Here is a 14,882-nt window from a genome sequence, read left to right on the forward strand (position 1 = left end):
GCTGCCAGCAAGCTGTCTCTGTCCTGAGCCCTGCCGTGTCCGTTCACCCCCTCCCCCTGTGGAGGTGGGGTACAGGAGGAGGGGGACACCCTGACACTTGCACTCCTCTTCCTACCTCCTCCCCCCGCATGGCAAGCAGGAGGTTCCCGGGAGCAGCTCCAAAGCAGAAGGCAGGAGGCAGCTGACCTGCACAGAGAACTTAGGAGAGCTGATGAGGGTGGGGCTGCTGGTCCACCCTGCTTCCAAGCCTCCATGACTAGCTCCCTCGGGCCGCTCTTTCTGTAAGCAGTGCACAAAGCAGGCGGCTGCCAAACAGCGTTATACGGTAGCACTGCACAACTTTAATCAGCTCAGTGTGAACCCTTGGAACACCCCCCAGTGGCAGACAGAACATTCTGCGTATGCACAGAAGAGCCTTATCTTTCTCTCCCCCCTCCCCTCTTCAGCTGGGAAACACCCTGGGGCAGGTTCCCACTCTGGGGCTTGCAGACTGCTGCCCTGCTTATGGTTCTCTCTTTATGCCTGTTCGCTCGGGGCGGGGCTCTACGTCCCCCCAACTGGCTGGCTGTCATGAGTGGGCAAGTTCCAGTCACAGGGTTTCATAGCAGATCAGGTCTCTGAAGCCCTTGGGGGTCATGGGGCTGATGGAGTTTAAGGGGGTTTAATTACCATGGCACTGCTTCTGGCAGGGGGTTGGGCTGCTGGGCAGGGAACGTGAACCACAAATTGCCCGCCTGACCCTGACCTGTCCTGCTGGGTCCGTCTCAGTTTTCAGATCAGCTGGAGAGTCTGGAGCGTGGGGGGGGGAGCCAGGGCCAGGACCTCCGCCCCGGCTCGGCTTTGCTGCTGCTGAATCTGGCCCAGTCAGACCAAGAGGAGCTGACCCCAGCCCAGCGCCTGTAACAGCATCTGTAACCCAAGTGTTGCTGAGAGACACAATGTGGTCAGCTTCTGGGACTATTGAGAGTGAAGTGCCGCTGCGGCAGGGGTACTGTATTGGTTGCAGTGAACACCTGATGGTTGGAGGGGAGCCAGGTAATGGGACGTTGCTACCTGGGACCAGGCTGGAGAGAGACCCTGAGGCTGCCCCACATGGGGCCATGTTCTCAGTGGCAGCAGCCAGTGCCCAGCAACCCCCGTCTGGGCAGCAGGGTCTGGATCTCCCCCAGGGGCTCTCAGCGCACCGATCCCTGGCTCACAGCTGCTGTCTGGTGCATACAGCAGTGCCCGTGGGGCTGTGCAGGAGCCTTTTGGGCTGGGTGTGTCAGACCCTCTGTGACAGCCCTGGCCCATCTCTGCCTGGTTCATTCTCCCCCCTTCTGTGTGTGGCCAGTGTGCGGGGACAGGCGCACTCGCCAGTGTGGGCCCAGCCAGTGTTCCACAGGGAGCAGAGTAGGGGTGGGAATGGATGGCAGCTTGAGCTCCTGCCACCAGAACATGTGGGTCCTTGTCTCTGTGCCCCTGAGCTCACCAGGTCCCGTGACAGCCTGGCTGGAGGTGCCCCGGGAGAGCACTGGGCTGAGGGGAAGGAGGGACTGACTGTTCTGCCAGCCCCAGCTTGCCTGAGCCTCTGGACTCCTCTCCTAGAGCGTCTGACGGGAGGCATGTTCTAGGGCAGCTCTAGCCCTGGTGCTGTCAGTGAGACATGTCCTTGTGGCCTGGCCTGATGGATCTTTGTGTTTCAGAATCTCGTCGTAGCTGCAGGAGACGCACAGTCACCCTCACCGTTGCCCTTGCAGTCGTGTTCTTAGGTCTCATCATCGCTGTTGTTGTCCTGGCAGGTGAGTTTTCAGCCCTCCCTCCCCACTCTCTGCACATCCCATTCCCCCTGGAGCCACCACAGTCAGTCTCTCATTCAGGCCTGTCTGGTTTCTGCACCTGGGACAGAGGATTCCTGGGGGATGTTCCTCCACGACCCTCCTCCTGCTCCCCCCAGGCCCCTGCACCTGGGCACTCTGTGTCGGACGATCTGACTGACATTAGCTCCCCCCAGCCCAGCTCTTGCACTGTGGGCCCAAGTGACGATTGCCATGCCTCAGGCACAATCACTGATACCGGTGCAGAGAGGGGGTGACTGACAGAAGAAGGTGCAGGGCAGCAATGAGCTGGGCCCTCTGCCTGCAGCGTGTCACCCTGAGGTACCAGCCTGGCCTTCCTGCATCCCTGGGTCTTGCCCAGGGCCAGGCTGGCAGATGCTGGCGTGTCACTGAAATGAGCTGTAGAACACAGCACAGACACTGCCATTAACGCCGTGTGAAACCCACCAGTTAGAGACCTCGGCAGTGCAGGGTCCCGTAGCGCTATTGACTTCCCCATCTGCACAGACAGCGAGTGCTAGCGCAAAGGGCGGCTGTTCATGGTGAGTATGAGCCTGGCTGTATCCCCCAATAGTCTGGGGAAGGGGGGCTGTGAGACTGTCAGGGGTGGGATTTATCTGTTGCCTTGGGATCTGATCACTGGGCCCCAGGAGGGTTTAGCAGCTGGCAGAGGGGGTTGAAGCCAGATCTGTCTGCATTAGGAATCCTTTGTGCTGATGTAATGACAGTACCAATTGCTGATGTAGATTCGCTGCAGTGGTGCAGAAAGGGGCTTGCTCTGGTGCCGGTTATTGCAGTAAGTTACCAGAGCAGGACATGCTGCTCCAGCACATCTGTGTGAGGGGTTTGCACAGATGTATCTGCCTCCCCATCCTTACACTGGTGCCAGCTGCCCTGCTACAGGTGGACCGTGAGTCCCAGCTCACTGCTGGACTGGCCGGCTATTGGAATGGGCAGCACTGGCTCAAACAGTGTAAGGTGAGATCTGTGAGGTTGAGGGTTCCCACCCGTGGGTGCAGGGAGCCCCCAGAATGCAGTGGGGTTAGATAGTGGAGCTGACAACAGTCAGCTCCTTGCTGTGCCCTGTCCCTCCTGGATGGTACTAGCAGGAGCACACAGTCCTGGCTGGCAGCCTTTCTCCTGGGGGCCTATGTATTCCCATATTCAGCACTCTCTGTAAGGTGTGAAATGTGAAGTTGTGCCCCACAGCTGCAGTTGCTCCCCGAAATGACTGACACAGATCACACACTAAGCTGGACTATAAAGCATCATATGCACTGACTGCCCTGCTCTGTTCTGTGTGTGAGCACTAGTGTGTACGGAACACTGCACCATGAAATCTCCAGGGAAATGGCGTGTGACCTGCTTGTTCTTTTATCATCGCTGCCTCAGCTGCTAATGTTCTCCCAAACTTGTGTGTCCTTGCCCCAGGGGAAGGATTTAAAACCAGATGTGGAGTTACTGGTGCAGCATGAGGAGCAAAAAAAAATAACATGCACAAAAATGGTTGGAGGTGTTTGGGTCAGACTCATCCCCACCCCAAAAAGGAAACCACACGAAATCCCCCTGAGGCTGAGAGCGAGCAGGAGTGACTCTGTTGGGGGTAGGAGGGAGGAAATCACTCACTGACATGGTATTTGGAATGGCTTAGCAACCCCTTCCCCATAGTGACCCTAATAACCCTGCCTCTGGTTATTCACCTACTGCACTGACCTTGCCAATAGCTCCTTGGTATCAGTTATGGGTGGCCCCACTGCTGCTGCTCTCTCTGGCACTGAAAGGGTTACACTGCAGGCGGAGCAGTGAGGTATTCTAGCTTCTGTACGGGGGGGGGGAGAAATGTCTGTAGATGAGAAGTGCATCAGGTTGCAATTGGCCAGTCAGTGTAACTGGCCATTTCCTGTTACTGGAGCTCTGGTGTCACCTTGTGGCATTTCATATACCTGAGGCCATGTCTACATCTAAAATTTTGCAGCGCTGGTTGTTACAGCTGTATTAGTACAGCTGTATAGGGCCAGCGCTGCAGAGTGGCCACACTTACAGCAACCAGCGCTGCAAGTGGTGTTAGATGTGGCCACACTGCAGCGCTGTTGGGCGGCTTCAAGGGGGGTTCCGGGACAAGAGAGCAAACCGGGAAAGGAAACCAGCTTCCCCGCGGTTTGCTCTCTCGGTCCCGGAGCCAGCCAGCAAACCGCAGGGAAGGAGACCTGCTTGCTCGGGGTTCCGGGACCGAGAGAGCAAACCGGGAACACCGCGGTTTGCTCTCTCGGTCCCGGAGCCAGCCAGCAAACCGCAGGGAAGGAGACCTGCTTGCTCGGGGTTCCGGGACCGAGAGAGCAAACCGGGAACGCCGCGGTTTGCTCTCTCGGTCCCGGAGCCAGCCAGCAAACCGCAGGGAAGGAGACCTGCTTGCTCGGGGTTCCGGGACCGAGAGAGCAAACCGGGAACGCCGCGGTTTGCTCTCTCGGTCCCGGAGCCAGCCAGCAAACCGCAGGGAAGGAGACCTGCTTGCTCGGGGTTCCGCGACCGAGAGAGCAAACCGGGAACGCCGCGGTTTGCTCTCTCGGTCCCGGAGCCACCCAGCAAACCGCAGGGAAGGAGACCTGCTTGCTCGGGGTTCCGGGACCGAGAGAGCAAACCGCGGCGAAGCTGGTTTCCTTTCCCGGTTTGCTCTCTCGGTCCCGGAACCCCGAGCAAGCAGGTCTCCTTCCCTGCGGTTTGCTGGGTGGCTCCGGGACCGAGAGAGCAAACCGCGGCGTTCCCGGTTTGCTCTCTCGGTCCCGGAACCCCGAGCAAGCAGGTCTCCTTCCCTGCGGTTTGCTGGCTGGCTCCGGGAACGCGAGAGCAAACCGCGGCGAAGCTGGTTTCCTTTCCCGGTTTGCTCTCTCGGTCCCGGAACCCCGAGCAAGCAGGTCTCCTTCCCTGCGGTTTGCTGGGTGGCTCCGGGACCGAGAGAGCAAACCGGGAAAGGAAACCAGCTTGATTACCAGAGGCTTCCTCCTTCCACGGAGGTCAAGAAAAGCGCTGGTAACTGTCTACATTGGATTACCAGCGCTGGATCACCAGCGCTGGATCCTCTACACCCGAGACAAAACGGGAGTACGGCCAGCGCTGCAAACAGGGAGTTGCAGCGCTGGTGGTGCCCTTCAGATGTGTACACCTTCAAAGTTGCAGCGCTGTAACTCCCTCACCAGCGCTGCAACTTTCTGATGTAGACAAGCCCTGACTGAAAGTTACTTCACTTCCCTCTGTTATTCATCTGCCTTTTATTGCTCTGTTGAATGGGTGGCTGTTTATCCTGTGCTTGTGATGAAAAGCTCTGAGCTGTGTTAGTCCTCCCAGGCTGGGAGTGTCATGAGAATCCTTCCTGTCAGGCAAACGTATCACAACAAACGTCTCCATCGCCCTGCGTCTGGCTGTGCTGTAAGGGAAGGGAATTTGTTCCCATCTTCATCTCAGCCTGCCTCTCCTGAGGAGCCAAGTGCAGAGCGGGGGGAGGGGGGCAGCAGCCCAGGCTAGCAGGATTTCTCAGGGTAACAGACTTGACAAACACGACTGAACTTGACCTCTTATCCAGTGTCACTCTTCTTCCCCTTGATAACTGTCCGCTCCCTCTGCAGCTCCCTGCCCATCCCCTGCTCCTCTTGGGCCTGGTTCTCTGCGCTTTCAAGCACGAGCTGTTTGTCAGCTGCATCCCTAATGAACATGAGCTAGAGACAGTGACCCAGTGAAAGCAGAATCAGATAACCCCCCTCTGGGGCTGGATTCCCAGCGTCCTCCTGGCTCCCTCATGCCCTCCCCGCAGCTGCCAGGGGAGTCTCAGAAGCCTGGGGTGCCAGGGCTCATCTCTCCCCGCAGACGGGCAGGTCCCCTCTTACACCATATGTTACTGTCTCATTTCAGTGTTATCTGGATGTTCTTCAGCTGCTCTGGGCCCCACATGCCTGGACGGCTGGGTCGGGTACCGAGGGAAATGCTACTATTTCTCCGAGGCTGAAGGAAATTGGAATAACAGCCAGAGACACTGCTCCTCCCTCAGTGCCTCCCTGTCTGCAGTCGACAGTGAGCAGGAAATAGTGAGTGATCTCATCGCAATGGCCTGGCCTTGGCACAGCGGCAGGACCTGGGCTCTGCCCCTGTGGGGTGAGGAGTAGCTCTGAGCCCTCTCATGCTGGGAGGCCAGAGCGAATGGACTTCCAGGCCTGGCTGAATCTGGGGCTCCTCTAGTGTCAATGTGTGAGCCTGGGGATCACCAACTCTCGGGCTACCCAATAGGAGACTGTCTCTCTCTAGGGCTGGGCTGGCTCAGGTGTCTAGTGGGCTGCATGAGTCTGGAAGGGAGGACTGAGACCCCAGCTTGACTTGACGAACCAGCGCTCCTGGGTCGGCGAAAGGGCAGCCAGCAGGGGGTAGGATCCTCTTAACCTTGGCCCCTTCTGGCTGAGGATGGGTGGGGAGTGCGTCTTCTCTCAGTCTTGGCTCTTCCCAGCATTCCCTATTCAAATCATCTCTCCCCTTCCCCTGCGATGGTGAGGGGAGCTCAGCTGCTCTGTAATGAGAGGATTTCACCCAGAACCTGGCCTTGCATGGAGCGGTGTGGGGGGCAGCTTAAACCCAGCAGCACCCAAGGGCTGCCCCAGCCCAGGGGAGATTGGGGTGTGGGGAGCTGGGAAAGAGGGAGGAGAAAATCCCCAGACACCCCCTGGAAACACTCCAAGCTCTTCCCACACCTGGGATTTCCTGCCCAGAGCCTGGGGGAGCAGCAAGGTCGGGGCTCTGACACCATCTCTCCCTTTGCTGTTTTTAGGTTTTCATGCTGCGCTATAAAGGCAAACCTGACCACTGGATCGGCCTCCGGAAGGACATGGGGCAGCCCTGGAAATGGGCCAACGGCACCGAATTCAACAACCTGTGAGTCCTCTGTGAATTCTCTGGAGTTTGGGAGTTCAGGCCGACCCACCAGTCAGTGCTGTGGAAACAGCCAAAGAGCGCTCTGGTTCTTATGTACTCCGTGTATTAGTGATGGGTGGAAGCCAGCGTCTCCTCTTGGGAGATTGGCCAAAGCCTTCAGATCTGCCTGGCTATAGTGAGGCACTGAATTTGTAACAAGGCATCTAAGTTAAAGATGCCTGATAGTCACACGTGCCGAGTGCCTGGGGATGCCATGAGGACAGCAGAGTTGGCCCAGACGATATCCCAAAATTTATTTCAGTGGGATCAAATAACCAACCCCATGTGAGCCAATAGCAGGTTGAATCCTCAACTATCAGCAGTAAAGTAGCGGCAGAACAGGTCACGCTGATGGGCGAGTGGCACTGTATGTGAAAGAACACAGAGTCAAGTACAGTGAAAATCTGAAATGAATCCAACTAAAAATAGAAATTCCACACTCGAAGAATAAGAACCTAGCAGTAGGAAAATACTGCTGACCAGGATGGTGACTGATTGGGAAATTCTCAGAGATTAGAGAGGCTACAAAGACAGAAAACCCAATAATAATGAGGCATTTCAACTATCCTCATATTGTCTGGGTGTATGTCCCCCCTTGATGGGATGCAGAGATGTAATTTCTAGACACCGTCAATGACTGCTGCTTGGAGCAGTTAGTCCTGGAACCCACAAAGGGAGAGACAGTTCTTGATTTAGTCCTCGAGGTGCACAGGATCTCCTCCAGGTGGTGAATGTAGTTGAACTTCCCGGCAATAGCGACCAGAAATTTAACATCCTTGTAGGGGTTGGCGGGGGAGGAGGAGAATGCCAAAGAAATCCACCACAGTAGCATTTAACTTAAAAAAGAGAAACTACACAAAGATTAGAAGCTAGTTAATGGGAAATTGTGACAGTTCCTTTCAAAGTGAAATACCTGCAAACTGCACGGAGACTATTTTAAAATACCATAATAGCAGCTCAGACTAAATGTATACTCCCAAATAAAAAACTTTTTTTTATAAAAAGCCACCACGGCTAAACAGCAGAATAAAAGAGGTGGTTAGGCAAGAAAGCGTACTTTTAAAAAAACATTAAGGGATAGGTAATAAAATAGAAAATATCATAATACTACTGTGTAAATCCATGGTATGCCCACACCTTGAATACTGCATGCAGTTCTGGTTGCCCCACCTCAGAAAAGCTATATTAGAATTGGAAATAGGAGAGAGAGAGAGAGAGAGAGAGAGAGAGAGAGAGAGAGAGGGGCAACAAAATGATTAGGGGTATGGAACAGCTTCCCTATGAGGAGAGATTAAAAAGACTATTCAGCTTGGACCACAGATAACCAAGGAGGGATATGATAGAAGTCATACAATCATGACTGGTGGGGAGAAAGTAAATAAGCTAGTGGTGTTTACTGCTTCTCATAACACACGAACTAGGGGTCACCCGATGACATTAATAGGCAGCAGGTTTAAATCAAACAAAAGGAAGTATTTTGTCACACCGTGCACAGTCAGCCTGTGGAACTTGTTGCCAGGGGATGTTGTGAAGGCCAGAAATATAACTGGGTTCAAACAAGAATTAGATAAAATCACAGAGGATAGGTCTACCAGTTCCTATTAGACATGGTGGTCAAGGGTTACCATATGTGAACTTTCAAAAAAGAGGACACTCCATCGGGGGAGGGGGGGTAGCCCTGCCCCCTAGCCACTCCCTCCCACTTCCGGACTCCACCCCCTATCTAAGCCTCCCTTCTCCTTGTCCCTGACTGCCCGCACCCTAACTGACTCCCTAGGACCCCACCCCCTACCAGTCCCCTGACTTGCCTCAACCGTTATCCACGCCCCTGCCTCCTGACAGCCCCCCGGGTCTCCCACACCTATCCAACTACTCCCTGCCCCTAACTGCCCTCTCGAACCTCCGCCCCATCCAACCCCCTTGTTCCCTGTCCCTTTACTGCCCTGACCCCTCTCCACACCCCTGCCCCCTGACAGATCCCTGGGACTCCTACACCTGTCCAACTGCTCCCTGTCCCCTGACTGCCCCCCAGAAGCCCCGACCCATCCAACCCCCCACCACTTCCTGTCCACTGGCAGCCCCCCGGGATCCCGTGCCCCTTCTCCAACTCCCTGGCCCCCTTACCGTGCCTCTTAGAGCAACATGTCTGGCTCCGTGCGGAGCTGCTGCCAGACACGCTGCCGTGCTCCCCAACAGAGCACGCAAACCCCTCCCCCCCGAGTGGGGGGAGCAGGGGAGGGGCTCTGGCTGCTGGAGGCCCTGATGCAAGCAGCTCAATCCAACCCGGCCGCCCTGTCAGCTGCGCCGTACTCTGCATTGGGAGGGAAATACTGGACCTTTTTAGATTTTTACAACTTCCTCCCAGACGGCTATTTAAAAATCAAAAAGCTGGACATATCTGGGAAAATCCAGACACATGGTAACCCTATACAACCCCTTGTTACCCAGGGTTCTCAGGACCCACAGCAGCCTGGTGGCCAGTTTCTCACCCACCCCAGGAGAAAAAGTGTCAGATAAAGTCTCTTTAAGATGGCTTCAGAGGATTGCTGCTCTGAAGTACACTGTGTTAGCTAGTCTTCTATAACTAACTTCTACAAAACACACAGGTCATAGTGACCCTCTAGTAAATCAGCACGTTTCCTAACTTCCAATAAGCTTCTTATCAACAAATATTCCTAACAATCTTAATCATACTAATATTTTTATATCAGACACCCAAATTCAAGGGTTTTTGTCCACTTATTTTCTTTGTCTCAATAGTTGACTTTTTCTCTTCCCATTCTGATTAGCAGAAACTGCTGGCTAATTTTGACCTTGCCTCTAAAAGCCTGTTTTTCAAATTAACCTTAACTATGTGGTGGTGTATTTTATTAATTCATAGTGGCTGAATGCACATAATATGGTTGCAATTAGCTTGGTCACATTCTGGGATGTACACACCCCTCAGATCAAGGGTGTAAGATGCTCTGGGTGTCCCTAAACCTCTGACTGCCAGAAGCTGGGATTGGATGACAGGGAATGGATCACTCGATAATTGACCGGTTCAGTTCATTCCCTATGAAGCACCTGTCAATGGCCAGTGTCGGAGGACGGGACACTGGGCTAGATGAACCGTCGGTCTGACCCAGTATGGCTGCTCTTATGTGCTTACAGCAGAATTGCATTTTAGAAAGAAGCCCTTTGTGGTTGGTAGGAAGCTGGAAAATGTACCCACAGTGGGCTTAGGAAGCTGGTCAGTTGATGACCTGTTGTTTGATCCCAGTCAGAGATTGTCATGTGTTCCAGCAAGAATGCCCTGATGTAGGCACAGCCTGCCATTGTGATGGCATCATGGAGCCATCTGTTCAGAAGCCTACTTGGGAGGTCTGTCTACACTGTGCCTGGTACCTGGCCTCCCAGCCCAGTAGACAGGCTGGAGCTAGCTCAGCAGAAATAGTAGTGGCTCGCGCCCCCACTTCCCCACCTCTGGTCCAAGATCAGGTGGCTGGCTCTAGCTGCCACCTACATCACAATGCCCACACTGTTGTTTTGTCCACTAGTTTAACCCAAGCTAGCATGAGCCGGTCTGCTTGGTCTGGGAGCCGCTCTCCCAGCTGCACTGCAGACATAGTGCTGATGTCCTGAGCGCTCAGGGTACGTCTACACTGCAATAAACACCCATGACAACGAGCCTCAGAGCCCAGGGCTACAGACTCGGATTCTGCTGCCCTGTGGGGGCCACCCCAGCAGAAGGCTCTGGGTGCATTGTTGCCATCCCATCAGAGCTGTGCTGGGGTGATGCTGGTGGGGGGGCCCAGAGCCATCTGCTCAGGTGGGTGAGGACTAGGTTCTCCCTTCTCTGGGACAGATTCCAACCACCTGGAGCCAGAGGCTGCTGGTCTGGGGGTGGGGAGATCCCAGCCTGCCCAAAGAGTTGTACTGGGCCTCCCTCCAGCCCAGCACATGGCTATTGTGTAGCCAGGATGCGACCATGGGGGAGAATTTGCCTGTGGGCCTGGATCCCGCCCTGTTCCCACGTGGGAAGTTCTGGCCTCCAGCTCTCATGGACAGGGCCGCCCAGAGGATTCCAGGGGCCTGGGGTCTTTGGCGGCGGGGGGCCCCCGCTTCGGCGGTAATTTGGCGGCGGGGGGTCCTTCCGCTCCGGGACCCGCCGCCGAAGTGCCCCAAAGACCCACGGTGGGGACCCCCCTGCCAAATTACCACCGAGGTGGGACCCGCTGCCAAAGTGCGGCTGGGTCTTCGGCGGTACTTTGGCGGTGGGGGGACCCTCCTGCGGGTCTTTGGGGGACTTCGGTGGCAGGTCCTGGAGCGGAAGGCCCTCCTCTTCTCCCCCCCAACCCCCGCTGCCGAAGACCAGGAGCGAAGAAGCTCCAGGGTCCAGGCCCCGCGAGAGTTTTCCGGGGCCCCCAGAGCGAGTGAAGGATCTCACTCCAGGGGCCCCGAAAAACTCTTGTGGGGGCCCCTGCTGGGCCTGGGGCCTGAGGCAAATTGCCCCACTTGCCACCCCCCCAGCGGCCCTGCTCACGGGAAGCTCTGTGTGAGTGGCTGGGGTCACATCATGGTTGCTGGATTTGTGTGGCAGTCTCTGTTCCACTGATGTTTCGCTCCAGCCCCCCGCCTCCCCCGCTATAAACTGTCCAGGGAGCCCCACACCCAGCTCTTCTGTGCAGTGTTACTGCTGCTTCTCGCCATGCTGACACTCAGCTGGAACCTGCACCCAGGGCAGTTTGGGTGGGTTGTTCAGATAGGTTGGGCCTGCAGGGGCCCATCCAAATGTGTGGCGGAGGGGAAGGAAGAACGGGGTTAAAATATCCACCTGGCATAAGTGCTCCATGGAGGCCAGTTGATCTTAGAACCTTTCCAGGCCCTACTGCCCCCTTCTCCCGGGGGGGCTGGGGGTGAGGCCTGTGGCTGGTGCATGAAGGGGAATCATGAGGGCCTGTGAGGCACAGTGCAGGGAGCTGCTGCAGATTGTCTCCCCCTAACTGTGACTGATGGGAAATGTCCAACTCCTGACACCAGCTCCCTGGCTTTTTTCTGTCTTGCAGGTTTCCAATAGGAGGAGGTGGTGACTGTGTGTTTCTGAACGATCAGGGTGAGGCCAGCAGCTTGCAGTGCACCAGTGAGAGACACTGGATCTGTACCAAACCCGATGCCTTTACAAAGGCACAGGAGGCTGCCGCGAAAGAGGACTCATAAGGAGAGTACTGTAGAATTAGTCCAGGAAAAGCTGGACTGATCTCTTTAAAATATCACATCTGAGCAATTCCGGAATATCAGGGAATGCTCTGCACATCACTGGGCAGAACACTGTTGATTCAGAAACCAGAAAAGCCATTTTTTCCCCCAGTGAAACTGCTCAAATCCAGCCTTTCCAACCTATCTCAGCCGGGACCAGGGACTGCTTAATTGAGGAAAGAGCCACAAGTCTTGATGCCAGCCTCAGCTTTCACTGCCCTAACATTCTTCGACAAAAGCTTTTTGCTATAGAAAATTATCTGTAGAACTGTCAGGGATCCCCCTCCACTCTGAACTCTGGGATACAGATATAGGGACCTGCATGAAAGCCCCACTAAGCTTATATTCTACCAGCTTAGGTTAAAATTTCCCCAAGGCACAAATTCCTTTCCTTGTCCTTGGTCGGTATATTGCTGCCATCACCAAATGATTTACACAAAAATTCAGGGAAGGGTCACTTGGATTCCCTATCCCCCCCCAAATATCCCCTCAAGCCCCTTCACCCCCTTTCCTGGGGAGGCTTGAGAACCAACTAATTGCCTTAGCAATGTGAGCACAGATGAGACCCTTTGTCTTCAGGACACTAAAATCATTCAGGTTCTTAAAATAACTTTATTATAAAGAAAAAAATAAGATTCACACTTTCAAAATCAGGATGGAAGGTAACTTTACAGGGTAATAAAAAGATCTTAAACACAGAGGATTCCCCTCTGGGCTCAGATTCAAAGTTACAAAAACAGGAATAAAACTCATAAGCTAAAACAAAAGATAACCTAATGCATTTCCTTGCTCTATTTACAATTTCTTTGGTTTTAGATGGATTATTTCAGGCATATTTTTCAGGAGCTGCTGTAGCTGCTTGGCTTCTCCCTCCATCCAGAGAGGGAACAACAAAAGAGAACAGTAAACAAATCCTCCCTCTTTCTCCCCGCCCCCTTTGAAAGCATCTTCTTTCCTCATTGGTCTTTCTGGTCAGGTTCCAACTAGATTACTTGAACTGCTTAATCCTTTACAGGTAAGGCAATCCAGTAGAGCTGCTGTATACGTGTAGGGACTTATCCTCCCTACTCTGATGGAGTGCGGCGCTGGACTGGGATTGTGTCCGGGCTCTTCGCGTGGAGCCGCCGCCTCCTCGCTGCCTCCTTGCTTCCCCCCGGGCCGGTCTCTCTGCTGCCGCCGTCCAGGAGAGGAGGCGAGCGGCTCGGGCCGCGGCCCCCGCTCCTCGCTCCCTCTCATGCGCTCTGACGCCGGGCGCTGCTGGGGCCCCGGCCGGGCAGCGCGGGGAGCCCAGGCGGCCGGGCTCGGCGCCGCTCCCGCTCTGATCTCGGGGATGTGTGGGTCTCTGCACGGGGCGCTCCACGGGCAGAGGTGGGCGGCAGATGTCACACGTGAGTGTCCGTTGCTTCCGTTGCTTCCTCAGCTGGAGTCCTGTGGCTGTGGCTGGGGGGGCTGGTCCGAGCCGCTTGTTTTCCGTGTTTCACACGGAGCGATTGGTTCAGGAGAGGAGAGGGGAGGAGGCTGTAGATCCTTCTTTGTGTGGTCAGGGATTGCGTTGTTGCGGTTGGCCAATCGCGTGATTAGAGGCATGGTAAGCGCGTGATTTTTCTTTCTGTCCAATTAGATTGCTAGCATGTATGATGTTAGCCCACATGATTGGTTCTTATGTAACCAGACTTAACTATATAAGGAGGTAGTGGAAAAGAATAAAGGAGATTCCTGACTTGTTTGCAGCTGTGTTGACTGTGTGAATTTTCTTCGCTCCGCATGAGATACCACAATTGGTGACCCCGACGTGATTGGCCTCTACTTGTCATTGATTTAAAGGATTGTTTCTTTACAATTCCTCTTCATCCTGATGATAAGGATAAATTTGCTTTCTCGATTCCTTCTGTGAACAAGGCCGAGCCCGCTCAACGATATCAATGGACAGTGCTTCCCCAAGGCATGAAAAACTCACCCACCATCTGCCAGCTTTATGTGGCCTGGGCGTTGCGGCCGCTCCGTCATGCACATCCCGAATGGCTTATCTACCATTACATGGATGACATTCTTTTTGCTGGAGCAACTCTTAATACTGAAACGGCCATCTTGGAAATTGCTTCTGTGTTACAATCTGCTGGCCTCACAATAGCCCCGGATAAAATTCAATGACAGGCGCCTTATTTTTATCTGGGCATGCGCATTACTAACTCTATTGTGCGGCCTCAGAAATTAACTATTAATCTTACTGTTCGCAATTTACATGACGTCCAACGCCTGGTCGGAGACCTACAGTGGGTCCGTGGGCTTTGTGGCATTTCTAATGAGGACCTTGCTCCTCTTCTTCAACTTCTCAAAGGAGGCCGTGATCCAGCTGAACCTCGCTCCTTGCAACCACAACATGAAGTTGCCCTTCGCACTATTGCCAGTAAGGTCACGCTTCGGTATTCCGGCCGTGTTCTCCCGGGTTCACCTGTATCCCTAGCAATTCTTTCTAGAGAGACCTCCCTGGAGGCGCTACTTTTTCAATGGCTCCCGGATTTACCTGATCCTCTCGTCGGACTCGAATGGATTTTTCCATCTTCTCAATTTTCCAAAACAGTTACCACTCGATTGGAAGCCATTGCATCACTTATTGTGACAGCCCGTTCCCGTACTGTTGCAATTACGGGCGCTGACCCTGATGTTATTTATGTGCCTTTTAATGCTTTGTTACTTTCCCACATTCTTGCTAATGATGTTTCTTTTGCTGTTGCTTTGTTAAGTTATACTGGTCGTCTTACCAATCATTATCCCTCTCATCGCCTTTTGTCAGTAACAATTCCCTTAGAAAAGGTGGTCATGCGACAATCTTCCCCTGTGCAAGGACTTACTGTATTTACTGATGCCAGTGGCAAG

At 54.2% G+C, this 14,882-nt stretch overlaps 1 protein-coding gene across 1 annotated transcript; it reads left to right on the forward strand.

The window, feature by feature from the left end:
* The first annotated feature begins 621 nt into the window (after window positions 1-621).
* LOC115640883 (C-type lectin domain family 2 member D-like) lies at window positions 622-12,327 on the forward strand. The gene is made up of 5 exons (XM_030543964.1): window positions 622-1,035; window positions 1,686-1,781; window positions 5,721-5,893; window positions 6,625-6,728; window positions 11,816-12,327. The coding sequence occupies exons 1-5, from the start codon at window positions 939-941 to the stop codon at window positions 11,964-11,966; spliced, it is 621 nt and encodes a 206-aa protein (XP_030399824.1). The 5' UTR covers window positions 622-938; the 3' UTR covers window positions 11,967-12,327.
* The last annotated feature ends 2,555 nt before the right edge of the window (window positions 12,328-14,882 follow it).

The sequence above is a fragment of the Gopherus evgoodei genome, unplaced genomic scaffold (genome assembly GCF_007399415.2).
Source record: "Gopherus evgoodei ecotype Sinaloan lineage unplaced genomic scaffold, rGopEvg1_v1.p scaffold_32_arrow_ctg1, whole genome shotgun sequence".
NCBI lineage: Eukaryota > Metazoa > Chordata > Testudines > Testudinidae > Gopherus > Gopherus evgoodei.